We start from the raw sequence: 27,456 nt of genomic DNA on the forward strand, positions 1-27,456 counted from the left end.
GCAATCTGGAAAATAATCCCTACTACTGGTGTAGTTATCTTCTTAAATCAACTAATTTTAGCAGCACCATTGTGAAGCACATTATTGTCTCCATTGTACAGAGTATTGAGAGTACTGAGAAACAATGATTAAATGGCCAGCTGAAGGCCTCACATAAAATCAGTAGTAGAGTCAGGATTGGAAGTCAGAATTTCCTTGTTCTCAGCCTAGTGATTTAGTTCTAAAATTCTCATAGCTCTTTACCTTTTAATATACAGTTACTCCATATGACTTTGAGTGCATGCTTTTGCAAGTTTACATGTAGAGTGTTTCACTGATGGATCATTTGAGTACAGTACAACACTTGTTATGTTTAACCTGCCACAAGTGGTCCTTTTCTCCTAGGCAAAAATGTCATATTATATATACACACAGAAAAAGAGAGAGAGAGAGAGATGGTTCAGAAAAAGAGAGAGAGAGAGAGATGGTTCATATTTCTATAATACAAATCAATATAACATGCATTAAGCAAACATTTCAAAAAGAAAATAAATTTAAATTTATCCTATTTGTATTTCAACAGCTCACGGCCAGGAAGACCCCCCAAGCGCTCTCTGGGAGTTGCAATACAAGAAAATGCACGTCTTCTGCCCCATGGAGTCCCAGGCCTGTTATCACCAGGACTTATCTCCCCGACAGGTAATAAAATCCATCAGATGTTCAGCCTGGTCTCTTCATACTGCACAGCAGTTGAAATAAACTAATATTGATCCAAATGCCATGTCCTTCAGGGCTTTTCAAGCTTTACCAGAGGTTACATTATTGGATTTTTTGAGTATTCATGAAAACTGTGTTTTGTTGCTGCAGTGACTAAAATCTAATGGATTTGTAGTTTAGTTCTTTATTAATTGTAATTTCCTTACAGGAAATTCCATTAAATACATTATTTTATTATGAAAAAAACCCTCAGAGAAAATTAGCCATTGTCTTAAAGTGTGGGTTTCTTCCTTTCTGGTGCATGTGTCTTTTAGTTCTCATGGGATATAAACAGGGTGGCTAATATGTATGCTATAAAATGATTAGTGTAGGTTAGGAAGACATAAAACTGGTCACACTAACTATGGAAGACGTGGTTCTCAAAAGGATGAATAAAACCAAATGCAGATGGTCATGATGTTCTGTATTCGTACTCTTAATTTAGTGTCACAATGTAACTGTTGACTATAAATACACCTAAAATAGTCCATCATTAACAGTGTTTTGCTGCTATTCAGTAACTTAAGGCAATGTAAATTAAAAGCAAAGAGAATTTAAACTTCAGTGAAGCTTCTTGTTACCATTGCCACCAACTGATGGTGTAATGTGCATATGTTTATTTGATAATAAGGTCAACAATCCACAACTTAATTAACATACAGTAAAATGTTCTACTTAAATATTCAACAGGCCTAGCAATCATAAGGGAGTGCCTAGAGCGTGGTAACTTAGGCCTTGTTCCTGCAACTTCTCGCACATGGGTGGACTGCTGCACTGTCCCATAGAGCTCAGTGGGGCATGGACACAGCGGTCCACCCACATACAAGAAGTTCCAGGATCAGGGCCTTAAATCTCCCTATGTCCCATTGTGCAGTAAGTGAGAAATTAATGAAGAATTTCAGTTCTCTTGACCCACTGGGTCGATAAAGCACCATCATGGAAGCAGGAGTGATCCTTCTTAAGCAATATTAATATTAATAATTGCTTCAGACGTACTCAAAGTTTGAAAGCATTTTGCTGTATTCAACCCCCACCCCAGTTCAGTTGGTCCCCGTCTATTATCTAATAATAATAATAATAATAATAATAATAATGTGTAATTAATAATTCATTTGTACTGTAGTGAAGTTCTGAAGACTGATTTTCATAAACACATTTTTAATTAGAATTTTTAAAACAGTATCTAGTGTTCCCAGACCAAGGGTTTTCATATAGTCTGTGTTTTATTTGTTCTCCACTGGTGATAAGAGGCAACCAGTGTTGATAAATTGTTGGCAAAAGTACACAGCATAGCCCATTGCTTCACAGCGTGTTTGCAAATAGGGCCTAAAGCTATGCAAAAGGCATATTGGATTAAAGTGGTAATGTTTTAGGACCCCAGGGTGCATTGTGTGCATAGTAAAATAGTATTCAAGTGGCTCGGTGTGGTCCTGTGTCGGGGTGGTCAAAATTTTTGTCCTGAGGGCCACATCTGGGTATGGAAATTGTATGGCGGGCCATGAATGCTCACGAAATTGGGGGTTGGGGTGGGGAAGGGGGTGAGGGCTCTGGATGGGGGTGTGGGTTCTGAGGTGGGGCCAGGAAATTACGAGTTCAGGGTGCAGGAGGGGGCTCCGGGCTGGGGTAGGGGGTTGGGATGCAGGAGGAGGTGAGGGCTCTGGGGTGGGGCCAGGAATGAGGGGTTTGAGGTGTAGGAGGGGTCTGTGGGCTGGAGCAGAGGGGTTTGTAGCACTGGGGTGTGGGAGGGAGTACAGGCTCTGGGCTGGGGGTGCAAGTTCCAGGCTGGGGCCAGAATGAGGGGCTCAGGGTGCGGGAGGGGGCTCTGGGCTGGGGCAGGGGGGTTGGGGAGTGGGGGGAAAGGGCTCCAGCTGGTGGTGGGGCTGGGGATGAGGGATTTGGGGTGCAGAAGGGTGCTCTGGGCTGGTATCGAGAGGCTCGCAGGGTGGAAGGGGGATCAGAGCTGGAGAAGAGGGTTGGGCTGTGGGAGAGGGTCAGTGGTGCAGGCTTGGGGCAGTACTTACTTCAAGCAGCTCCCGGAAACAGCGGCATGTCCCCCCTCCGCCTCCTACGCATAAGGGCAGCCAGGGGGTTCTGTGTGCTGTCCCATCTGCAGGCACCGCCCCTGCAGCTTCCATTGTCCATAGTTCCCGGCCAATGGGAGCTGTGAAGCCAGCACTTGGGGCAGGCGAAGCGTGCAGAACCCACTGGCTGCCCCTATGTGTAGGTGCCAGAGTGTGGACATGCCACTGCTTCCGGGAGCCACGCGGAGCCACGGCATGTGCAGAGCAGGGCATGCCCCCAACCCTGCTCGACAGCGGGTGCTCAAGGGCCGGATTAAAAGGTCTGATGACCCGTAGTTTGCCCACCCCTGTCCTATATGCTACTCTGCCCACAGAAAATAGCAAAACATGCTTTAAAATTAAAAATCGGAAAAATCAAATAAAAAAGGTTAAGCTTCAAATTACTAGACTGTCCTTTGGAAAAAGCTGAAGATGTTTAACCAAATACCAAAGTAAATTTTTAAAACGATTTCTGCTGACATATTGCTCAGAATGAAGAGGGATTGTGAGGGCTGATAAAAGTCCTTTGGAGACTCAAATGAGAATCTGTATTGTCACAGCACTCCCCACATTCTTTGCACTACAGGAAAGTGCTATGAAACCAGACAATGGTACAGGAGGACTCCAAGGGAAAGTTGGATCCATGAGAGTTTCTCCTTTAGCTAACGGAAGCTGAAACAGTGCAGCTGGATATTACTGAAGCTTTAATTACTTGAAGCAGCTGCATCTTATTTTCCTCCTCCCCCCCCCCAAAAAAAAACTTTCTGTCAAAGAAGGAAGAGGTGTGGCAGTCTTTGAGGAAGGAAAGAAAGGTGCTACAAGAGCCCTTTCCACACTTGCTGGGGATCTGAGGTATGGACCTGGAATGGCTTCAGGACTCTGACAATTGCCCCCCCCCTCCTTTTTTTTAAGCTAAACTAAAAACTTAAACAATTCATTTTACTGCTTCTCAAAGGAGGTGGGATGATTATAAGACTAGGGTGATGTGTAGTAAAGTTGAACCAGGGAGTGATCACAGAGGTATTAACCCATTGTCTCCTGGTCACAGGTCAGTTTGGGTAATTATATTCTCATACTTACCATTATTTGTTGTTTAGTTTGGGCTATCCTTTCTGTAAGTAGTGATAGTCCTGGCCAGTGTCCTACAGGAGTTCCCCCCCCCCTCTCTAAAACAATGTCAGCTTTCTGCCACATGGGAAGTAGAAGCACTTTCTCCTGTTTGCTGGGCCAGCTAGCCGCACTTAACAGGCATCAGGAGGAGTGGAGAACAGCCCAGCCTGTGAGAGTGACTGGGGAGAGAGTGCAGCAATTTGGCATAGCCTTGGGAGAACCCACTCCTTCCATTGACTGGGAAATGGTGTGGGGAGGATTTTTTCCTTACATCTCAGTGCTTCTTCAGTCTTCTCTGTCTCTATACATGCAATGCAGTTTTCCTCTCTAGGTTTCCTTTTCTGGGCCTCCTCAGGCCTACATCTCCACTGAACTCTCTCCCCTTAAAGAACCCAGCCTCTGATCTTGTCACATCTTGGTGGAGCAAGCACATAAAGATGGTTATGTAAATCTGCCTTCATGCTTCAAATGGGAAATTTCAAACTCATTATGTTTGCGTAGCTTTGAAATTTTCCACAGTCAGTTTGTCTCTCTCCAACATATCATCCTAGTTGGTAACTGCTCACTCAAACTCAGCATGGCAAAAACTGAATTCCTCATCAACAATGACATGATTCATACCTTCCTTTTGTTCACGTTAGTCCCATCCCTCTTTTAGTGATCTATCAATTCACAGCAGTTCACCTTCAGCCATTCTGCTGGGTGCATAAATGGGTCCCAAGGAGCTGCTTCTATGAGTTGGGGAGTAAACTGATCAGTCTGGAGAGTCACAGTCAGCAACTTTCTCAAGACTTGAGTCAGCCATCTCATTTCGCCTCTTGCTGCTATTTTCATCACCCATTTGGCTTGTAGCAGCTCAGGTACACATCGTCGTTTTCATGCAATAAACAAGCAGTTAAATTAGGCATACTGTACTTCCCAGCTTTGACTTTTTGGCTGCAAGTGCTTGGGTAGAAAACTCAATACCTTGTTTAACTTCTTTTTGATTTATTAAAAGTTTAACTGTAAATAGAATAGTTTCATTTTATAAATATATTAGTAGATAATGAATACCAACTAGCACCTTGGAGTATTAATTCAATAAAGTAGGTGCTATCGGAATACTGTAAGTTTAAGTGTTGCCTTGCTTCCAATTACTATATTAAACTGTAGCTTCTTATTGTTTCTGTAGGCATAGGAAAAAATGTCAAGAATAATTTGTCTCTGGTCTTTCCAGCAATTTAATTTAGGTTCTATATGTTAGAGAACTAAATGTGAGGTTTGCCTACACAATCAGTGCCCACCTGCCTTTTATTAATCGCAGTTTCTCTCCCCATTTCCAACCATACGTGGTCCCAAAGCTGCTTCCAAGCTGCAGTTGAGCAGCCGACTTTGGCCTAGCAGAGAAGCTGCAAGACTTGCTGTGAAGGCCTGCAGAGCTGAGGGGTGAGGAGGAATGAGAGCATGCTTATTGAGAGATGCAGCCAAGACAGAGTAGGGCCTGTTGCCAAAAGAAAGGGCTCTGCTTCATGGAGGTCAATAGCAATGTGTGGCATTGGCTCAAATGTTTGAAATTCAGATCAACTTAGAAAATTCTGGTGTTTATTCAAACTAGAAAAATATACAAGCCACCAAATCTTTAGAAGCTCCTCTGTTCTTATTGTGAAGCTGAGCAGATTGGATTCTTAGAGGAAGTAGCTTGTAAGCACACCCTCCTGGTCAATTTACAGTACCTGTTGACTCATTTCACCACCTAAAGTATCTGGATATAGGGCGACCATGTCTGATGGCTGCTGTCAAAAAAATGAAAGAAGTGTGAATCCTCTATGTCCCATTTAAACTGGCCTTGGAACAAAGGAAGCAAATGATTATATGGATTAGTGAACTGTCCTCATCAACATAGTAGACTGAACATTTTGGTATGTTTACATCTCACTTCTGCAGATCACTTATGTTGTTTCCCAATATCCCTTTTTGGTAATCATGGATGTTCTTTTTTAAGCTCCCCTTCTAATAGGAAGCATATGGACAACTTTGTCATTATTGGCATTACCTGGTTTGACTGAGTTATTATTATCTTTAAAAAAATCAAAGACATGCACACTGCTTCAAGATGACTGCCACACTTCTCTGCCTATGGGGAATGCTAACAGTTATAAACTGTTCTTGGTGACAGTTCTGTAGTGAATTACTTTGATATATATGGCTAATAAATTAATATGATTCAGTTAATGAGAAATACAAGTGTTGCCAAACTCCACTAGCCTAGCTTTTAATGCTGCTCCACATTTGCAGTTCTAGCTTCCCCCTGTGGTGAGAGGATCACTGCTACCTACGCACTGTCATTGTGATAAATGGCATATCCCACAGTGCCCTGCATTCCATCTGGTGTGTCCCCAAAATGATGAGAAATATTTTATACCAATGACATGCTTATAAGCTAAATCTTAAATAATTGTACAAAGAACTATTTTTTCAAATAATAAAAATTCATATACTTCTTTAGCAACTCCTCATTTTTACTACCATAGCTAATGATTGTTGCCCTGAGACAGGAAAACACATGTAAATAACGTAGGAAAGCGAGCTACTGTACTATACAACTGACAGATAAGTTACACTGTCACTATTTTATTTAATTGTGAAATAATTGGTGTTGGATGCACATGTGATCATTAAAACATTATTTAATTTGATTTTAAAATCAAATTCCATATATACAGAATTCTTAAATACCCCAGTATTTGATGCCAAAATCACAGATCAAAATGCTGATTCCTACAGCTTTCTGTGAAGGGTAAATATTCTGAAATGAATGGGAGTGCTGAGTGTATGAAGAATGCTGGATGAGACCAGTTTTTTTTAACTAGTCATTAATCCTTAAAGTGCAACTCCTTACAAGAGCAGTGATATCTTGAAAAAACATACCCAGTAACCCAGAGCCTCCCTTTCTATTTTGTTTTATCTATCTTTAAGGGCCACATTTTCAGTGTCCACCTCTGTTTTACAGGGACATTTTTAGGAGAGTCATATTGCATCTATAAGTAAGAGTCTGAGCTTCAGCCTCCCCGAAAATATATTTTTGATAACTTAATTAAACATGGTCTCAGCTACTAATTATTATCAGAGAGGTGTGAAACTTGATAGCTTCATTTCACAGGGGTTTGTGCAAAGCTGTTTTTGGTTTTGATGCTCCTGAGTTTATACGTCCTTTGAGATCTCAAAACTCAAAATGAAGCTCAGCCAAAATAGCCAATTTTGCTCAGGTTTGAGGTGAGAACAGGCAGAAAAACTGGGTGCACTTAATATTCAGTCCACGTCTGGTCTCAACTTGGCCAGATTACTAATGTCAGTGAACTGTTTGGGAAACTTGGCCCCTGTTTCAAGATGGTAACAAAATTCTTAATCAGGGAAGTTGCATCTGTTTTGGGGGTTTGTTATTAAAATTTCTTAAGTTCTTTTTATTATGCTACGACTAGGTGCTTTGTAGAGTAGCTGTAGACTGGGTGGGTCATAAATTTAGGGAAAGGATAGAAAGTTTCCTCACATGCATAAGGAGATAAATTAATAACAAGTCAAGTTTTTTAATAATTCATAATCTTTATTTTTCTTCATGGTTTTCCGAACCTCTCTTAGCAGATTGATAATAAATTTGTTTCCTGTTAATGACTTTGTCCTTCTCCATTTAGCAGATATTGATTCTCTCCCCCAGGCTCATGCTTTGCTTCTTGTGGGGAAACTAGTGTGGCTTGGCAATGTTTCTTTTCTACATAACTCATTACTCAGAATTATCATGAATAGAGGTAAGGTTAACAATGATGTCTGTAAAGCTCCGAAAGACGGCTTGTTAATTTGAGCTCCCTCTGTTGTTTGGATGGTTCCTTCAGCAGCAACAAAATAATATTGTGACTGAAGAGTGGCTGTTGGGTTTTATTTTTCTTGGCAACAGTAAGTTGAACAAAAATACTTGGATTCTGAAAGAGAGTGTAGAATCTCCATCCAATAAATGTAGCTTTAAAGCACAGTACATATTCTGGCATTTAAATGGCTTGACAGTGTTCCTTTAAGAATCTCAAACCATTTTGTGGGTGTTAGCTTAAATCTTAGTTCTATGAGTTATACTAGCTTTGATTAAATGTCTGAATTAATTGAAATTAAGTTGGCATTGAGGCATTTTCCACTGACATTAATAGGGATCAGTTTATTGACTCAGCTGGTTTTGAGGCTCATCAAAATGCACTCTAGTATGATAATCCTCTTGTAGTCAAATTGAGCAACTTCAGATTCTGGAGATTCTACCTTTTGCCAAGATCATGCCTAATCCTGATTCTCCATTGTTTGGGAATAGGGCAGTATGTGTGCTAAAACAGTACTTTGAAAATGATGGGGTATAATATTACAGAAAAGGAGCATAAATCCTTTGTCACCCCACTAGTATCTGCACTCTGGGACAAATTTATTCAGTTGCTTTTAGTGGTGTTTCGCAAAGGACACATAGGCCCATTGTATCTTGAGTCATTTTAATTCTCATTTTCGGTGGCTTGACTAGTAATTGTCTGTAATAAAGTGGAAACCAAAATTTAATTTAATAGAGTCCTCCATTTAAATAAACACAATTGTAAACTTTTCATTGCAGGGTTGACAGTTACTGTTACCATATCTCACAGAGATAATGGGGTTGCAGGAAAACATCGATCTATGGAGCAAAAGAATATAGTCAACTATCTATTTGCAGTGTCTTAATCCAACCTGTTTGCTCAAATAATATGCTCTTTAATGTCAGCTCCATTTGAGTTGTGAGATTTCTCATAGGAAAGTCTTCTAAGGCTGTATTTTGGTGTAACAATACTGTTGCAAATTGTCCAGAAAATTCATATAGGGAACAAAACAAAGCTCAGCAAATGGTACCATAAACACACACCATATTTAAATGCAGGAGTTTTCTTAATGGTATTTCATCCTCTGTGGTTAATTCCTCTTGATGGAATATAGTAGCTGGATAACGTTATTAATTTAGTACCAGTAGAGCTCTGTAGTCTGTAGTAAAGTTAAGTATGCAACTAGTCCTGCGGACTTGAATGGGACTACTCATGCACTTAAAGTTAAGCATATGCTTAAGTACTTTGATAGTTGATGACCTAGGTTCTTTTCAGAGGAATAGAAAACAACTCTTGTAGTGAAAAGTCTAAGTGCTAATGTCTACAGTGGAAATTGCTTGACTGATAGCCATACTCCCTTTACATTGTACTACCAGTAAAAGTAATGGCCATACTTATTTGCTTTTGACACAAATAAAGTAAGCAGTCACTTACTTTAAAAATTACAGAATCCAAATTAGATAAATATTTGCTTTATGTTATAATGTTTAGTATTATGTTTTCTATAATTTGCTGCTGCGCTGACAGCCTGTGAATAAGATGTGGGACTACGCTCCATAAAAATACAATAAATTAATTTAAAACTACTCTGCTAGAAAAATAATAGTCTATATGTTTAGGAATTCTGTGGGGGTGCTTTCTTGGCATCCAAGAATATTTGGTCTTGATGAAGCTTAACTCCCAGTATCAATATTATGTGTTACCTTCTCATTTTAACCTGAAGTATATCCATGGGATTAGAGTTGGCAAATGTTGTGTGAGAAGAACTTAATTTTCTGACAGTATTTTTGACAGCCTATGGATACCAACAGTCATTTGCCCTCACGCTTAACTGTGAAAAGATTTGATAATGTTTTGCAAAAAGTGGTTATTAATGGAAATATGTGATTTTTTTTTTATTCAGAGATGATGTGAGTTACATAAATTAGTTTTCCAGAAAGCATTTTTCCCTACATTTTTTCTAGAAATTATATTTGCTGATCTTATCACATCATTTACTAATGCATCAAGTCAGAGATTCTTAAAATTTGGGTAAACAATGGTTAAGTGAAAATGGCTTTTATTCAGTGTATCGTTGTAGCAAATTTTGTATATATATATTTTTACACATCTGTCTGTGACACATCTATTTCCTAGTCCTTCTCTCTGGTCGCACTTTATTAGTTGGTCTGTTTTGGACTGTTAGTGCCTAACTGTATGTCTAGTGTGTGTGTCTGCTTGCCAATTAAATGCCACTCTGCTGTACTGCAAACTTATTTCAATTTGGAGTATTAGTTGTAGAAAAGTTTGCATCTTGGTAGACAAGGCTCAGTAAAGTTACCTTCCCAGTGTTAAGTACAGTCAACTCAGCTTACTTCAGTACTATACAGTATAAATAATCATGAAACCGCACTGCTAATGGATTTGTTTTGGGTCCAAATTGTGAGAGCTAAAGGCTTGAACTGCAGGCTCTTCATTTATGAAAAAATAAAAGAGAAATACCAAATGAAAGTAAAAAATAATTAAAATACACCAGACTTGAGAGACAAGCACTAAAAGTGATTTTGTTGTAACTTGCAAGCAGAGCTTTTAACAATAATACTTTGCGCTTAAAAAGAAGCTAGACAAAAAAACTCTCACAGAAGTTCATTTTCCACAAAGACCTTCATTTCACATGTCACAAGTATGCAAATTGTGAAGGAGGGACTTTGTCCAGATTTCCTTAAATGTGCATCTCACAACTTTTAATGTCTCATTTATGCTTGTTTATTACTTCAGAATTTTAGGATTGGCATTTGTGTTGGAATTGTCAATAAAGTTGCATGTTTGACGAAAGGGTGGGAATGGTTGGATTCAGATACAGGAATTGCTGCTGCAGGTAACCAGAGAGAGGGTCAGTCCAGCAAAATTCACAGTTGTGAGCCAGACTGTGCCATGAAGTCACAGCTCTGTGTACGGAGTAAGACAGAGCTGCACTGGAGCTCCCGGGGAGTGTGCTAACACTGTGCCTATCCCTTAGAAGAGCAGCATGTTGAGGAAGACCAGCTTTGCTGAACGAAGCAGAAAAGCATGGCCCTACTTTCTCCCTCCTCCTTTTGGAGAAACTGCATGTGCAGAATCAGTATCTCTGAGCAGATCTTATGCTGTAGGAAATGCATGGGCTGCAGTTGTCACCCCCTGCATGGAAGTTTGCAAGGGATATGTGGGGGAGCACATTCTGTGTGCCCTCCTTCCAACCCCTCCCATTTCACTGAGCACCTGGGCAGATGCTCTATTTACATAAGAACGGCCATACTAGGTCAGACCAAAGGTCTGTCTAATCCAGTATCCTGTCTTCCAACAGTGGCCAATGCCAAGTGCGCCAGAGGGAATGAATAGAACAGGTAATCATCAAGTGATCCACCCCGTCGCCCATTCCCAGCTTCTGGCAAACAGAGGCTAGGGACAACATCCCTTTCCATCCTGGCTAATAGCCAACAATGGACCTATCCTCCGTGAACTTATCTAGTTCTTTTTTGAACCCTGTTATAGTCTTGGCCTTCACAACATCCTCTGGCAAGGAGTTCCACAGGTTGACTGTGCGTTGTGTGAAAAAATACTTCCTTTTGTTTGTTTTAAATCTGCTGCCTATTAATTTCATTTGGTAACTCCTAGTTCTTGTGTTATGAGAAGTAAATAGCAGTTCCTTATTTACTTTATCCATCTAGACTCATGCATTTAGGACAAAAACCTGATACCTTCATAAAGACTCTAATATTTTTGCTTCCTGTTATGCTTACTAAATATGCAGTTCTTGGCACAACTTTGAATTCCATTTTTGATCTAGATTAACTGAAATGTGTTGGTGTGTCTGATGAGTCATCTTAAATAACTTGATGAGGCATATTAAGTTCGGAGTGGAAATGTGTCCATACTGCAAAATGACTTCTCCTTATTAATTGGAGTTCCAAGATGAGAGGCTAGTGTCTGAATGGGAATAGATACTAAACTACCCTTTCACTCTTGGAGATGGTCCTCTCCAGTTAAGACTGAGGCATGTTTGTGGGGTTATATAGGACAGCTTGCACTATTGCCATCATGTTGTACCAGTTCTAAGACTAACTGCAGAACTTCAGTCTCATAGGCTATCAGGCTAGACTCTTTAGCCAGCACTGATTTCATCCCAAAAATATTTCGCAAAGAAAAAAAATTCCCCAAAGTACAAGCCTCATTTAACGATCGGCAGAATATTTAAACCTTGACTCCAAAAAGGAAAGTACGGTATATAATACATGCTTAAAATGTAAATGATAGGCATATTTAGTAGCAAAACAAAGCCTTTATTAAAATATAGTGATCTACAAAGGTTTTTATATAATCAAATGAATTACAGTAATGCAAGTCTGAGAAATGATCTGGAAAAGGTAGAGTACACTCCCATAAAAGCAAGCTATGATAACCTTTCTGTAATTCTTTAACATGTTGAAAGAGTATTTCTACACTGACTTATTAAATTAGGCAAGGTCACCTTTTCATTTTATTAACAGATTAGGTTTGCTAGATCGTGGACTTTGATTCTGAAAATGTGGATGAATCATGCAGTAACATATGTCAAGAAGAAAATAGGCTGAAACAATGCTACATCAATTTTATACAGCTTAAACTTTGTTTTTAGCATTAGTTGCTTGTAAAATATGGTAAATTGCTTAATTACTGACACTGTAATTTGTCTGTTGATTAGATATGCTTTTCAAATAATAAAAACAATACTTAATATTTTTATAAAGGAAGGAAATCTTTTCAGAAGTAATGAGAAATCCTCTGCATTTGAAATACAGTATCATAGAATCATAGAAGAGTAGGGTTGGAAGAGACCTCAGGAGGTCATTTAGTCCAACCCCCTGCTCAGAGCAGCACTTACTGCAACTAACTCATCGTGCCAGGGCTTGGTCAAGCTGGGCCTTAAAAACCTCTAAGGATGGAGATTCCACTACCTCCTTAGTTAACCCATTCCAGTGCTTCACCACCCTCCTAGTGAAATAGTTTTTTCCTAATATCCAATCTAAACATCCCCCACTGCAACCTGAGACCATTACTACTTGTTCTGTCATCTGCCACCACTGAGAACATCCTAGCTCCATCCTCTTTGGAATCCCCCTTCAGGTACTTGAAGGCTGCTATCAAATCCCCCCTCACTCTTCTCTTCTGTAGGCTAAATAAGCCCAGTTCCCACAGCCTCTCCTCGTATGTCATGTGCCCCAACCCCCTAATCATTTACGTTGCCCTCCGCTGGACTCTCTCCAATTTGTCCACATCCTTTAGGTAGTGGGGGCCCCAAAACTGGACGCAGTACTCCAGATGTGGCCTCACCAGTGCTGAATAGAGGGGAATAATCACTTCCTTCGATCTGCTGGCAATGCTCCTACTAATGCAGCCCAATATGCCGTTAGCTTTCTTGGCAACAAGGGCACAATGTTGACTCATATCCAGCTTCTCGTCCACTGTAATTCCCAGGTCTTTTTCTGCTGAACTGCCGTTTAGCCAGTCGGTCCCCAGCCTGTAGCAGTGCATGGGATTCTTCCGTCCTAAGTGCAGGACTCTGCACTTGTGCTTGTTGAACCTCATCAGATTACTTTTGGCCCAATCCTCCAATTTGTCTAGGTCACTCTGGACCCTGTTCCTACCCTCCAGCTTATCTACCTCTCCCCCCAGCTTAGTGTCATCTGCGAATTTGCTGAGGGTGCAATCCCTCCCATCATCCAGATCATTAATGAAGATGTTGAACAAAACCAGCCCCAGGACAGATCCTTGGGGGCACTCTGCTTGATACCAACTGCCAACTAGATATCAAGCCATTGATCACTACCCGTTGAGCCCGACGACCTAGCCAGCTTTCTATCTACCTTATAGTCCATTCATTCAATCCATACTTTTTTAACTTTCTGGCAAAAATACTGTGGGAGACCATATGAAAAGCTTTTCTAAAGTCAAGGTATATCATGTCCACCGCTTTCCCCATATCCACAGAGCCAGTTATCTCATCATAGAAGGCAATCAGGTTGGCCAGGCATGACTTGCCTTTGGTGAATCCATGTTGACTGTTCCTGATCACCTTCCTCTCCTCCAAGTACTTCCAAATGGATTCCTTGAGGACCTGCTCCATGATTTTTCCAGGGACTCAGGTGAGGCTGACTGGTCTGTAGTTCCCTGGATTCTCCTCCTTCCCTTTTAAAAAGCTGGCACTATATTTGCCTTTTTCCAATCATCCGGGACTTCCCCTGATTGCCATGAATTTTCAAAGATAATGGCCATTGGCTCTGCAATCACATCAGCCAGCTCCCTCAGCGTTCCATCCGGCCCCATGGACCTGTGCATGTCCAGTTTTTCTAAATAGTCCTTAACCCTGTTCTTTCACCACTGAGGACTGCTCACCTCCTCCCCATACTGTGCTTCCCGGTGCAGCAGTCTGGGAAATGACCTTGTCTGTGAAGACTGAGGCAAAAAAAGCATTGAGTACTTCAGCTTTTTCCACATCATCTGTCACTAGGTTGCCTCCTCCATTCAGTAAGGGTCCCACACTTTTCCTGACCACCTTCTTGTTGCTAACATACCTGTAGAAATCCTTCTTGTTACCCTTCACATCCCTTGCTAGCTGCAACTCCAGTTGTGCTTTGGCCTTCCTGATTACACCCCTGCATGCTCAAGCAATATTTTTATACTCCTCCCTAGTCATCTGTCCAAGTTTCCACTTCTTGTAAGCTTCCTTTTTATGTTTAAGCTCACCAAAGATTTCTCTGTTAAGCCAAGCCGGTTGCCTACCATATTTGCTATTCTTTCTGCACATCGGGATGGTTTGTTCCTGTGCCCTCAATAAGGCTTCTTTAAAATACAGCCAGCTCTCCTGGACTCCTTTCTCCCTCATAGTAGGGGATCCTGTCCATCAGTTCCCTGAGGGAGTCAAAGTCTGCTTTTCTGAAGTCCAGGGTCCGTATTCTGCTGCTCTCCTTTCTTCCTTTTGTCAGGATCCTGAAGTCAATCATCTCATGGTCACTGCTGCCTGGGTTGCCAACCACTGCTACTTCCCCTACCAATTCTTCTCTGTTTTTGAGCAGCAGATGAAGAGGAGCACGGCCCCTGGTTGGTTCCTCCAGCACTTGCACCAGGAAGTTGTCCCCAACACTCTCCAGAAACTTCCTCAATTGTCTGTGCACTGCTATATTGCTCTCCCAGCAGACGTTAGGCTGATTGAAGTCCCCCATGAGAACCAGGGCCTGTGATCTGGAAACTTCTGTTAGTTGTCTGAAGAAAGCCTCGTCTAACTCATCCTCCTGGTCTGGTGGTCTATTGCAGACGCCCACCACGACATCACCCTTGTTGCTCTCGCCTCTAAACTTAACCCAAAGATTCTCAACAGGCTTTTCTCCAGTTTCATACTGGAGCTATGAGCAATCATACTGCTCTCTTACATACACTGCAACTCCTTCATCTTTTCTCCCCCGCCTGTCCTTCCTGAACAATTTATACCTATCCATGACAGTGCTCCAGTCATGTGAGTATACAATCAGAGCTTTGAAAGGAGAGCTACAAACAGTAGTCAATTTTGTTGACGTTCTATGGCTTGTGCTATACTGGAGCTCCGAACAGATGATCATAGTGGTCCCATCTGGCTTTAGAATCTGAGTCTCTGAATACTGTCACTGATTCCTAAATGGTGGGTAACTGAAGGAGTAAATCTGAATGGATTATTTTCATATTACATATATGATCTCAAATGAAAGTACACTAATATACAGAAACAGCTAAATCCCACTGTCATTGACAGCTCAATAGTTCTGCACACATATGCAGAAAACACTCTTCTTGCTACTCACTGCACACATTCCATGCTCAACAGAGTGCAATTGACTTGGCCCCAGCAATCACAGAGCAGGTGACTTGATTACACTGAAATCAGGCAGAAAATGTCCTCTTCTGGCCACTCAAGTGAATCAGTCAAATTATCGAGTGGCAAAACTAATTCTACGCCTTGGGCCATCAGAGCTGCCACTTCCTATAAGTCAAGCCTTCACTTAGTGTGAAATTGTTTTTATTTTATTCTCTTTTATTTATTATGCTTATTTCAGCTGATCCATTTAGTGAATGTGAATCAGCCAGCATACTAGAGCTATTTCAGATGTGCAACCTTCTCATGCAGTGATGCTGAAATACTTGAAGACTTAGGTCCATTTAAGAAAATTCCAACTCTCTTATGACTTTATATAATTAGAAAGTAATATTTCAGATTTTCAGATGAGACAGAATGAGAAGAAAAGATTAAATATGATTTTAAAATTGACTAAAATTACTTGTGGCTGAGCTTTTTTTAAATAACAGATATAATTCAGAGGGGACACTTAACTTACACTTTTAAGAATTAGAAACATATTTGCCATTAATTGCAGGCCATTAAGTACCAGTTAATTTTAAGGAGTTTAGCAGAACAAATACTCCCTTAGAAAGCTTCTAATATTGTTTTTAATTTTAAATATGGACTAAAATTCTAAGGGGTCTTGTAGAAATGAGACCAAAGATCTACATAATTTACCCATATAGATGGTGCATCCCAGTATATAATTCTGTCCATATGCCAGCCCTACATTTCTTTTGTGCCTCTAGGTGCACAGTGTTTTATTGTCCCACACAAAAAGATTAAGATATGTTGGTGTCTTTCATTTCGTTTATTTCATTTCATGTAAATGTACAGAAACAAGAGATGTGGTCAGGGAGAAATTGAAAGAAACTTCCACTCCTGCTGATTCAGTACACAGAGTCAGAATATGACTTATGCAGATCAGTGGAGAAAGAAGGCAGAAGTCTCAAAGGCAAGCAGAGTCTTAGAAAGGAGTGGGAAGGTTCACACTGCTAACAAGATGGATGCATCTTTGCTGGTGGCATGGGACCAGCTTCTGCTAGCTCTAGCAGGCTCTTAACAGAGTCCCTGTATGTGATGTATGGAAAATGCAGTGGATCCATTGGTTAGTTTTTGGTGTTTATACGTGCAAATTTGGCCCTTAAAAACTGTTACGATAAAATCTTGGATGTGTATTTGAAATATATCAGAATAATGTAGGCTTTATAAAAACCTAGATGACGTTCATTTGGTGTAAATGGCAACTATTTGCCAACTTCAGATTACTGAAAGTTTTTTTGCTGCCAGGCTTGACTATCCCTATGCAAAAATCTATTAAGCATTGTAGACATGTTATCAGGATTTAGGTCAGTCTTCCTTGTTTGGAGCATTGCTTGTAACTAGGAGCCATCATTTGGAGTTACAGATGATTTTTTCTCCTCAGTAGCTTATTATGTGAGGGGGAAATTGCTTGTTATATCTGTCTTTTGCCCAGCAAGGGTGCTGTTTGACCAAAAGTCCCAACGCTGATGAGAATTTGTGTACCCAGACAAATTTTAGTCAAGCATTGTACATAGGAACTAACGCTGAGATTGGCTTCTTTGCCCATCAATAGGGCCCTACCGAATTCATAGTCCATTTTGGTCAATTTCACGGTCATAGGATTTTATAAATTGTAAATTTCATGATTTCAGCTATTTAAATCTGAAATTTCGTGGTAGTGTAATTGTAAGGATTCTGACTAAAAAGGAGTTGTGTGGGGCGGGTCGCAAGGATTTATAGGTGGGGTTGCGGTACTGCTACCCTTACTTCTGCACTGCTGCCGGGAGCCCAACTCTGAAGGCAGAGCTGCCGCCAGCAGCAGCGCAGAAGTAAGGATGGCATCGTATGTTATTGCCACACTTACTTCTGTGCTGTTGCCTGCAGAGCTGGGCCCTTAGTCAGCAGCTGCCACACTCTGGACACCTAGCTCTGAAGGCAGCAGTGCAGAAGTAAGGGTGGCATGGTATGGTATTGCCACACTTACTTCTGTGCTGCCGCTGGTGGGGGGCTGCCTTCAGAGCTGGGCGCCTGGCCAACAGCTGCCACTCTCCGGCTTCCCAGTTCTGAAGGCAGTGCAGAAGTAAGGGTGGCAATACCGTGACCCCCTCTAAAATAACCATGTGGCCCCCCTGCAACTCCCTTTTGGGTCAGGACCCCCAATTTGAGAAATGCTGGTCTCCCCCCGTGAAATCTGTATAGAATAGGATAAAAGCACACAAAAGACCAGATTTCACGGGGGGCGGAGGGACCAGATTTCATGGACCATGATGCGTTTTTCATGGCTGTGAATTTGGTAGGGTCCTACCCATCAATATAACCATATCACCCCCTTTTTTGAATCCTTCCAATTGGTCCTCTTTCTCCATTGAATCACATTCAAGCTTCTTGCCTTGTTTTCAAGGCTTGGCATTACTCTGCCTCTCCTTACTTATCTCTCCTTGTCTCGTATTGTCTGATCTCCTGTCTTCTCTACTCAGCCAACGATGCTAACCTTAACATCTTGTTTGTCTGCTTCTCCTACAACAGTGCTTTCTTTCATGCCACTTCCTATATATCAGATGTTTTCCTTGGATGGTCTTACCCTTTCTGCATTCAAATCCCTATCAAGATCCATTTCTACTCTGATGAGTACAAAAAACTAGCCAGCTATATATCGTCATCATCATCAAGACATGATGGAACTCTCAAGATGTGCCCTATTATCATCTTGACCACTTACTCTTATTCTTGTACCTCTTTCTCTTACTCTTCATCTGTGACTGTTTTTCAGATTGTAAGCTCTTTGGGGCAGCATCTTTGCCTTTTTATATGTACAGCACGTACCATATTTTATGTGCTTCTGTAATACAAATCATTGACAATAATGCAAATAGCCAGTTTAAGGTAGTAAAAGAGCATTCAGCTTTAAGATTTGCTATTTATTTATTTCTTTTTTTAATGCCAAATTGATTAGTCAGGTAAGTGGATATTGAGCTCCCGGGTGTTTTTGCTAAGGCTACACTTTCCTGTCCAAGAAAATTAGAGGGCATTTACAGAAATGGGTGAGCTGTGTTGTCTGATGTTATCACTCACATGTCACACATGTACATTCTTGCTGGTTGACAGCTAGCAATGTGACTTCCATGCTCCACATCTTCTGTTTGGCATCTCAAAGGTTTGCTTTCACATGTGTCAAGATGTGCCAGTTTGTTTGTGGAATTCCTGTCATTATAAATGCTCTATCTGGTTCAATCAATATTTGTCTTCTGTGGAATATCAATGCTGTTCCTGCAATGCTTTCTTGGGATGCCATGAATTGTAATTATAAACAGTGCAATATATTGGTGGAATTGTACATGCTTCCTAACATAAACCAGTTAAGGAACTACATGCATCACTTTCAAGGTATGCACAAGAAAAAAAGGATTTTTCTCATAAGTAGTTAATTTCTTACTACAGTTTTACACATGTTGCTATATATATAATGAATCCAACTAAAATTTGGGATTTTTTGCTCTAAACTTAAAAAATTCTAGTGTGTAAATCTTCTTGGGTGCAGAACAAGTCCAAGATGTTATTCTTTTGTGTGAAAATGCAGTTACCAAAATCAGTGTAATTTGAATGTGTCAGGCTTGTGATGTTTTTCAAAGTGACTCTACCCTTTCAATAGGGAGTTAAAGTAAAATACAAATATTGTCCACTGAGTTTCTGTGCTAAATCCCAGATTAAAAATTAAGCAAGCATTTTCTGCACTTTCTAGATTAATTTTAGTTTAACAGTGACTCAGGTGCTTTCTGTATTAGATTCTGGGCACCTAGCAGCTTGATACTCTATATTGACATTGCTGGCCAAGTTTGACTTTTCATAGTGCTAGATATTGCCATTGCTAAAGAAACAGGTCTGCATTTGTATAATTGTTTCACTCATTTAGAAGCACTGAGTGGAGTCTCAAGTATTTTATTGGCTAAAGTTTGAGATAGCTTTGGCTCTCTTGCTTTTATCTGTGCCAGTAAAAGCTCTGATTTAATTGAACAGATAGGTCACATGTCTGAATGAGCATAATTCTTAGGATTAGATTTCTAGTGCAAATAACTGATCATGAATTCTAAATTTTCTTTCCATTAATAGTCTGCAAAACATTAAGATTCTAGAGAATACTTTTCAGTTAACAAGGGTATTTTAGTTATAGTTTAAAAACATAAAACTTCCTTTCATTGTTTTTAATATCAGAGAATGCATCCGGGGCTCCTGATTCCCTAGCCACTGAGAAGTTTGGCAGATACAATATTCTGTATGACAGGATGTACTGATAGTATTATGCCGCTGGTCACATTTAACAATTTGGTAGGCTTGAATTGCATACCCTGTTTCTTACTGAGAAATGAGCTGGAATTTTTGTGGCCAATAAAAAGATGTAAGAGAGGAACGGGTAGCTGAAAAAGGACAAAGGATTTGATCTGCTGGCCCAACGTAGCATCTCTTCTTTTGTGTAGGACCAAGAGGGAGGGGAAAGACTTGGGCTTTGTCTTCACTACCCGCCGATCCGGCGGGTAGCAATCGGTCTATCGGGGATCGACTTACCGCGTCTAGTGAAGACGCGGTAAAATCGATCCCTGATCGCTCTGCCGTCGACTCCGGAAATCCACCTCGGCAGGAGGCGGCAGCGGAGGCGGCGGCAGCGCGGCAGCGGTCGACTTTCCCGCGTCCTCACCGCTAGGTAAGCCGACCTAAAATACGCAACTTCAGCTACGGTATTCACGTAGCTGAAGTTGCGTATCTTAGGTCGGACCCCCGCTGCAGTGTAGACCTAGCCTTGGCCAGAGGAGAGAATGCAGCCTGATTTAGCAGTCTGCTGGGGAGTGGCACAAAACATTAGCCTCACCCCTTCAAGCTCTGACTGGGTCCACAAAGGGACTGCTTCTCCAGTCTTCTGTCTGATCCATCAGAACAGTGACAGCATTGCCATTTGCTTCTGGCCAGTGCTTTGTGACCTCTCTGTTAATGCTGCTTTGAGTAGCACTATCTATTTCAGTTTTTTAAAAATGTAGGTTTTAGTCTATGTGGATTATTGTTCTCAGCTGCTTCCTGCTATTCATGTGATTTTCTTTCTGAGGGAATGGAGGCGGCAACATGGGTGTGGAAAGGAGGGGGTACCTAAATTACACACACACACACACACACATACACAATCTTTTTTTTTTTTTTTTTTGGCAGCTTTGCTCCATTCCATGCTGAGCAGTTTAATTTTTCTGAGAAAAATGAGTTATACGATGAGGGGAGGATTAACTTCTGATTTTCCTGTTGACAAGAGCTATGTTGTCTTTTGTCCATACAAGTCATTCCTGCGGCTCTAACGTGAATTACAAGTCTATGTGTGAAGGAGAATAGCACCCCTTCCCGCAATTTAGTTTGAATTTCTCTTATTGAAAGTTGAAAGGCAAACTCTTTCCCAGGGTTCTTTAACACTACTGCACATAAATAACTTGGGGACTGGAGAGCTTTTGTACAAGTTGTTTTCAGAACTGAGAAATGTTTAAGGACATTTAGCAGGAGGCTGCATGTCTAGTGGACTGAGCATGGGCTTGGGAATCAAGATCTTTTGAGTTTCAGTCTCAGGTCTGCCAGTGTCTTGCTGTGTGATGTGGCTCTTAGTTTAAGATTTGCTATTCTCAGCTTCCCAGTCTATAAAATGGGGTTAATAAGACTGATTTTTAATTACCTCACAGGGCTGTTCTGAGAATTAGATGGTTAATTGTTGTTTGTAAAGTGCTCTATAAGCAGAAGGGGCTGAATATGTTGTTGTATTACAGTGGGTCTGATCCTGCAGTCACACTTTAGCAAAAACTCTGCTCACTTTCCTGGGAGTTTTGCCTGAATAAGGATTGCCGGATCAAACTCCTTTATTGTGAAAAATGTGTTGATAATAGTGTAGATTCATTAAAACTACCATTCCACAGCATTTGTTTTATATCCAGAATAAGTCTTTTCCAACAAGCTCTTTAAAGGTGGGGGTAGAGGCGGGGAGGGTTTCAGTGACCCAGAAGTGGAAGACTTTTGTTCCTCATTAAACCATTTCTTGATGTTTCCCAATAGGTTTTCAACTAAACACTTGTTAATCCCAGAGCTCTGACAAGTGAGGCCTGCTGAATTAGGCCAATCACTGCTACAAATAGCTAGTGCACATGAAACAGTAATCATTGCTTTCCAGTCTATTATTAGATTAACTTCATAGGGATTGCTTTTTTCTCCTGTGAGTTGGTGCATAAATGACATGCCTTACCCTCCAATAAATCTAACAGCAGAGTGGCTATGACATGATGTTCATACCCCTCAGTCCCATGACAGATTATTTTTGATTGCTGCAGAAGTTTACAGCAGCTTGAAACCATTAGAATTTAAAGGCATCATTGAAATTTTACAGCATACCTGACTCATACACAACGCTGCTGGTACTGATCTAAGTTTGTAGTATATTGGCTTCACGTTGTGATTGCCAGTCATAGTGAGTCTTGCTTACTTGTACTGATCCCCAGCCGTCATTTTGAAGAGGTAAACAATCATATGACACTTCTCCTCTGTGATCTCTCCTTGGAGAACATGTGCTTTTGTGAGTAATGAAGCTTTTTGAGATTTCCACCTTGGGAGAGTCATCAGTGTTAAACACTTGTGGGAACCACCTCATGTAGACAAAAAACCTCATACACTTATATAGATGAACAAATGAAAACATACCTTTGCCACTTATTAGCTTCTCCAGAGATTTTTAAACTGGTGATATCTGGTCAATCTGTATATTTAGAATTTAAAAAGCTATATTGTTAGCAGATGGAATTCTATTTCAATAACATATAAGTGCTTTTAACAGTGTGTTTTTTTTCCAGATTTAAGAACTTTGTTTTTTCCTGATGAAACCCAGATAAAGTTTGCAAAGCTCAAGACTCTTCAAATCCAAGGTGTTTACTACTATTTATATCTCATGCAAATGACTGTATTTGGCTCTAGTTATAAGCTTTGTTTAACTATTATTTTGTACAGCTGTATAGAATTTTGCTTCTTTAACCTTGAGGCTTGCATTTTTCAAGTAGCGAGACAGATGAATAGGAAGACGTATGCTGTCTATCCATCTCTGTCAGTATAGCTATACCTGTGGGCAGTGCTTAAAGTAGCCTGAAAAAAGTGTGTGTGTTGTGGGGGGGGGGCGTCTGTCATCACCTCCACATCTGCCTGTCCCTCTGCCCAGCAATTAAATCTTCCCCAACCTCCAAATCAATCCTGTCCCCCAATTAATTCTGCTCCCCATCTGCTGAACCCTCCAGACACCCCTTCCCCCATGCCTTCTGCAGTTTCCCCCACTTCTAATGCAACTTCTTCACCCCCCTCTCAAGTTTGGGGTGAGCTGCTTCAGGATCTCCTCTCCCCCTTACAAGGACAGGTATTTCTGGGAGGGATGGGGGAGAAATAGAGTTGCTCTCCTGTTGCTCATGGTGTTGGGTGGGGAGGGAATGTTGCGGAGCTGCCTTGAGCTGCTGGGCTCTTTCTGCTCCTCCCTCCCTCCCCTCCTGTGAGAATGGTGAAAGAGTTCTACCTGCTTCCTGCAGGAGCCTGATTGTCTGCTGTTCCTCAGGAGGTGGGCAAGCGGGGAAAGCAGAGACTCAAAGGGATTCCCCTCCCCACAGTACTAAAATTCTGTGCCTCAGTGACCCAGCTCATTTTTTAGAAATTTTATTCCCTGGGTCTGTGACCTGTTGCGACCCAACACACTTTAAGCACTGCCTATGGCTCTGTATATGCATTTATCTACATATTATATATAAAGTGTGTGTGTGTACACCAAACTAATGTAAAATTGGTCTCTAAATGTTTATATGCTTTATAATATGATTTCATTAATTTTGTTCACCCTTACACCTCCAAATTCCTAGCTATAACAACTTGAACAAGCAAGCCTGTATCTATAACTTTCTTGGGCCAAAATTAGTTGGACAGTAGCACTGTTATTACCTTAATGTGTAGTACTATAATATGTAGCATGATTTGTATCAGAGAGAAAGTTAACACAAAGGCCAATCTAACACAGTCCAGTGGTGGTTATATTGTTGATCGCATAGTATTTAGTATAATATGTGTAGTGCCATTGGTGTGGTACATGTGAAATTCTCCAGAGAAGAAAATCATGTATTTGCTGTAATTATGCTATTTCTTTCTCATAATACATATTAATTTCTAGCTTATAAACACCTATATATGTGTGCAGTTTCTATTACAATAACAATGAGTTAGGCAACCTGGTAAATTTTCAAGACTGTCCTTCAGTTTGTGAGAGTATTGTGATCACAAGCTAGCCTGTGCTGAATATTTATGCACATCACAAAATCTGTATACTTTTTGGAATTATTGTTTTCTGCTTAACGGAGATTTAAAAAGTAGAATGAGAAATGGCATAAACAGAAATTGTATAATGAATGCTAAAGCTCCATCATTCTACTCAACAACATTGTGTTCACAGTATGGATAAGGGGTCACGTGACATAGAATGATTTCACATATGTGCTATAATATTTAGGCCACATAATATTAGGTTAAATATAAATAAATAGGATGAATAATAGAGAATATTTGTTGAAAGGACATTTGGAATTCCTAAATGCAAATATTTACACAAGAAACCTGATTCTAAGAGTTATATTCATCCAATCAGGGAACAGAAAAAATAGCTGGTATATGTTTAATCAAATCTGGTCAGCAGAATTTGAGAGTTGTGACTCTTCAGAGTTCAACATTCTGCAGAAATTATTTGGGGGGAAATTCTCCCTTGTGAAGAGGACCAGCAGAAGCATTTATGTTGGACTTAAGTTATGCAAGCTACCTGGTGTGTATTTCACTATTAGTGAATAATTTCAAATAACTAACATAATTGAGAAAATTGTCTGCTACCTAAGGACAATTTGTGAACTGAAAAAGAGACTAATTTAATCTAATGTATGATTTGCTGTGCATCAGCTCCAGTATGAACAAATCACTAGCAATATTTTTTATTTTCTTAAATGAATTTTTTTTGTAATTGTATATTAAAAGTGCTTCTATAGACAAAATTTTAAATTGTCAAACTTTTTTAAAACACAAATACACTCCAAAAGCTTAGGCAGATACAGTATATTGCGTGTGAAATTTAGTATTAGGGCACATTTTTTCCAATGGGTTTGTTAATCTTGGAAAAACAAAAACTAGTTTTTTACAATGGGAAACTTGAACTAACACATACCTTCAATATAGTTGTACTATGGTACCACACTGTTGTAATGTTAGCAGGAGCAACACTTTTTTTTCTGGTTGTGGATATTTCTTTACTTTTTCATCTGCCTACTTCAAGCTTCTTCATTTTAAAAAAATGAATGTTGAAAACATTGTATCACAAAATCTTTGGTAGATGATGTAAAAGGTTCTGACAATACATGGAGCCATATCATTTAAGAGTTGAGCCATTTTCTTTTTGACCTGTGAGATTTAAACCCCAAAGGAACTAAAGATTAATTCACTGTTTTTACACCAGATGTAGCCTGATAACATGTGGGATAAATCTTTTCTGCACCTGTAGTACAATATTTTCCTTATGCTATAGCATAATACCTTGACTAATACCACAGCATCTTTCTTATGACTTCAAAGAAACCGAAAACCACATTCATATGGAAAACATTTTATTATTTGTAATTCTTAGCTTTGTATATATTAAATGTAATAACTAATGAGTTTAGTCGAATAATATGTATTACCATATGCGAGAAGCATGTCTCATAACTCATGTACACTTGTAAGAATTGTTAATGTTTGCAGTATTTGCAAGAACAAATCCATTCTGGAAATTATGTGGACGTATGCTTTCAATTGGGGTTAAGTCCAGCATTTGGTCGAAGTTTTCTCTGTATTTCTATCATCTCCTAATTCTTTCCAGAGAAAACAGTAATTTGTATCTTTGAGAGGAAAAAATGCTAATTGAAACCATGTAATAAAAAGGTAATTTAGTAAAACTATTAGTTTTTGTTTTTTACTCTTTTAAGCCTATTATTTTTAAAATTACTTTTGTATTAAAAAGGCTGTAAAACTAAGCTTGGTGTCAGCACATTGCATATTCAGGCACATTTTAATTCTCATTTTCCATTGCATGAATAGTAAAATCTTTATAAATTGGAAACTAAAATTAATTGAATAAACTCCCATTGAATGTTTTTATGTTTTTGCTTGCATTTTAAAAAAGCGCATTGCAAACTTTTTTTCACAGCAAATGATGGTGCTTAACATTGACCACACCTCACTGAGATAATGTAGGGCAGGAAAAATAGTGCTGATGTAGGGGAGCAAATAACATCAAATGTTCAGTAGCAGTTCTCAGAGTTACTATGTTTATTTCAGTAATATAGCTGTTATTGCTGGTATCTGTATCTAAATTTTATTTCCCAACACAATACAGAATCCCTAAGGTCAACCACCATGGCAGGCCTTAAAGCTTGGTATTCAGCTGGAGTTGTCACTGTATGCGGACTGTAGGATCTGCTCCTCAGTTTGTGCAGTACTTCTGCCTACTCATTAGTCTGTATTTCGGTAATTTGATATTCTGTTTGATACCAAAATGTTCAAACTCGGGGGTCTGTGGTTAGGCAGTAAAATACGTGATTTGACTTTCTGAGATGTCAGCACAGAACTCATTGTATAACACCTCAGAAAATCAGGTCATTTAATTAAGGGTGGAGGTATGCCTAACTTTAGGCAGCTAAATTTGAAAATGTTGGATTTCAAATTATTAGTAATCTTTGAGTTAACTATATTTTCTTACAGCAATCACTTAAGGAGTAATCACAAATGTAATTTTATAATGAACATCTAAGGCCCAATTCAGCAGAGCACTTAAGTACATACTTGCCTATGAGCAAATAAGCTGTGCCATTGAATGTCAATGAGACCATTCACTTGCTTAAAGCTAAGCATGTGCTTAAATGCTCTGCTGCATTGAGGCCTAAATTCTTCAAACCTCCTATTTTCTTAATTGTTAGAGCTCTGTTATAGCTTTTATACTGCTACTGTTGTTACTACTACTATGTATTTTACAGCAGGAGCTGAAGTGGGATAGGGAGTAGGAAGTTATACTCATCAGTGACTGTTGCTAGAGGCATTCTGTCTGTGGAATACTGAAGGAGACAGAATGCTGCTAGGGCAGCTTGTTTAGAAGCAGCTTTTGTACCTCCTTTTAAAGGTGTAAAGTGTTTCCTGTAGCACCAGCCACCAACTGATGTGCAGGAGTGGTGAGGCCCTGTCCTTTCCTCCACTCCCCTAAACCTAGATTCCCTGAAGTGCAGAGTACATCTAGCCATTCTATCACATCCACCTTGTAAATGCAGGGCAAGCTCTGGTGACGAGGAAAGGGGCTATCTGTGCCTTTCCTTAATTTACGTGTACTGTATATGTGCCAGGGCAGCCAGAATGTAGCGCTTAACATAAATCATAATGTCACCAAAAATATTAACTGGAGAGTACAAACTGCATTTAAAAGGTAATAATGGAATATACAATAGAAGTTAATTACTACACCCAGAAAAATAACAGTCTTAGGGCTGTGGGTTATGTCCATCTGTAAGCCATTATTTGTAATGGCTGGAAGATGTTGTGAATGGGTATTAATTATCTTTGTGTCTTCAAAGTACATGATTTTCTTGGAACCAAAGGTCATGTTATATGTATAAATGATGGAAGAAATAAATAAATATAGACAATAACAAACATTAGACATAGTCCAAATCACTGTTTATAGCAAAAGGTAATTACTATTAATGAT

General features: G+C 39.9%; 1 protein-coding gene across 1 annotated transcript in view; it reads left to right on the forward strand.

Annotated features, from left to right (window-relative positions):
* Nucleotides 1-27,456, forward strand: part of DACH2 (dachshund family transcription factor 2) — a 482,776-nt gene that overhangs the window by 281,730 nt on the left and 173,590 nt on the right. Inside the window, exons 2-3 of the mRNA XM_065410944.1 lie at nt 563-678; nt 22,511-22,582. Of these exons, the coding sequence (XP_065267016.1) occupies nt 563-678; nt 22,511-22,582 (188 nt within the window). The remainder of the gene's footprint in view (nt 1-562; nt 679-22,510; nt 22,583-27,456) is intronic.

The sequence above is a fragment of the Emys orbicularis genome, chromosome 9 (assembly GCF_028017835.1).
Source record: "Emys orbicularis isolate rEmyOrb1 chromosome 9, rEmyOrb1.hap1, whole genome shotgun sequence".
Classification (NCBI taxonomy): domain Eukaryota; kingdom Metazoa; phylum Chordata; order Testudines; family Emydidae; genus Emys; species Emys orbicularis.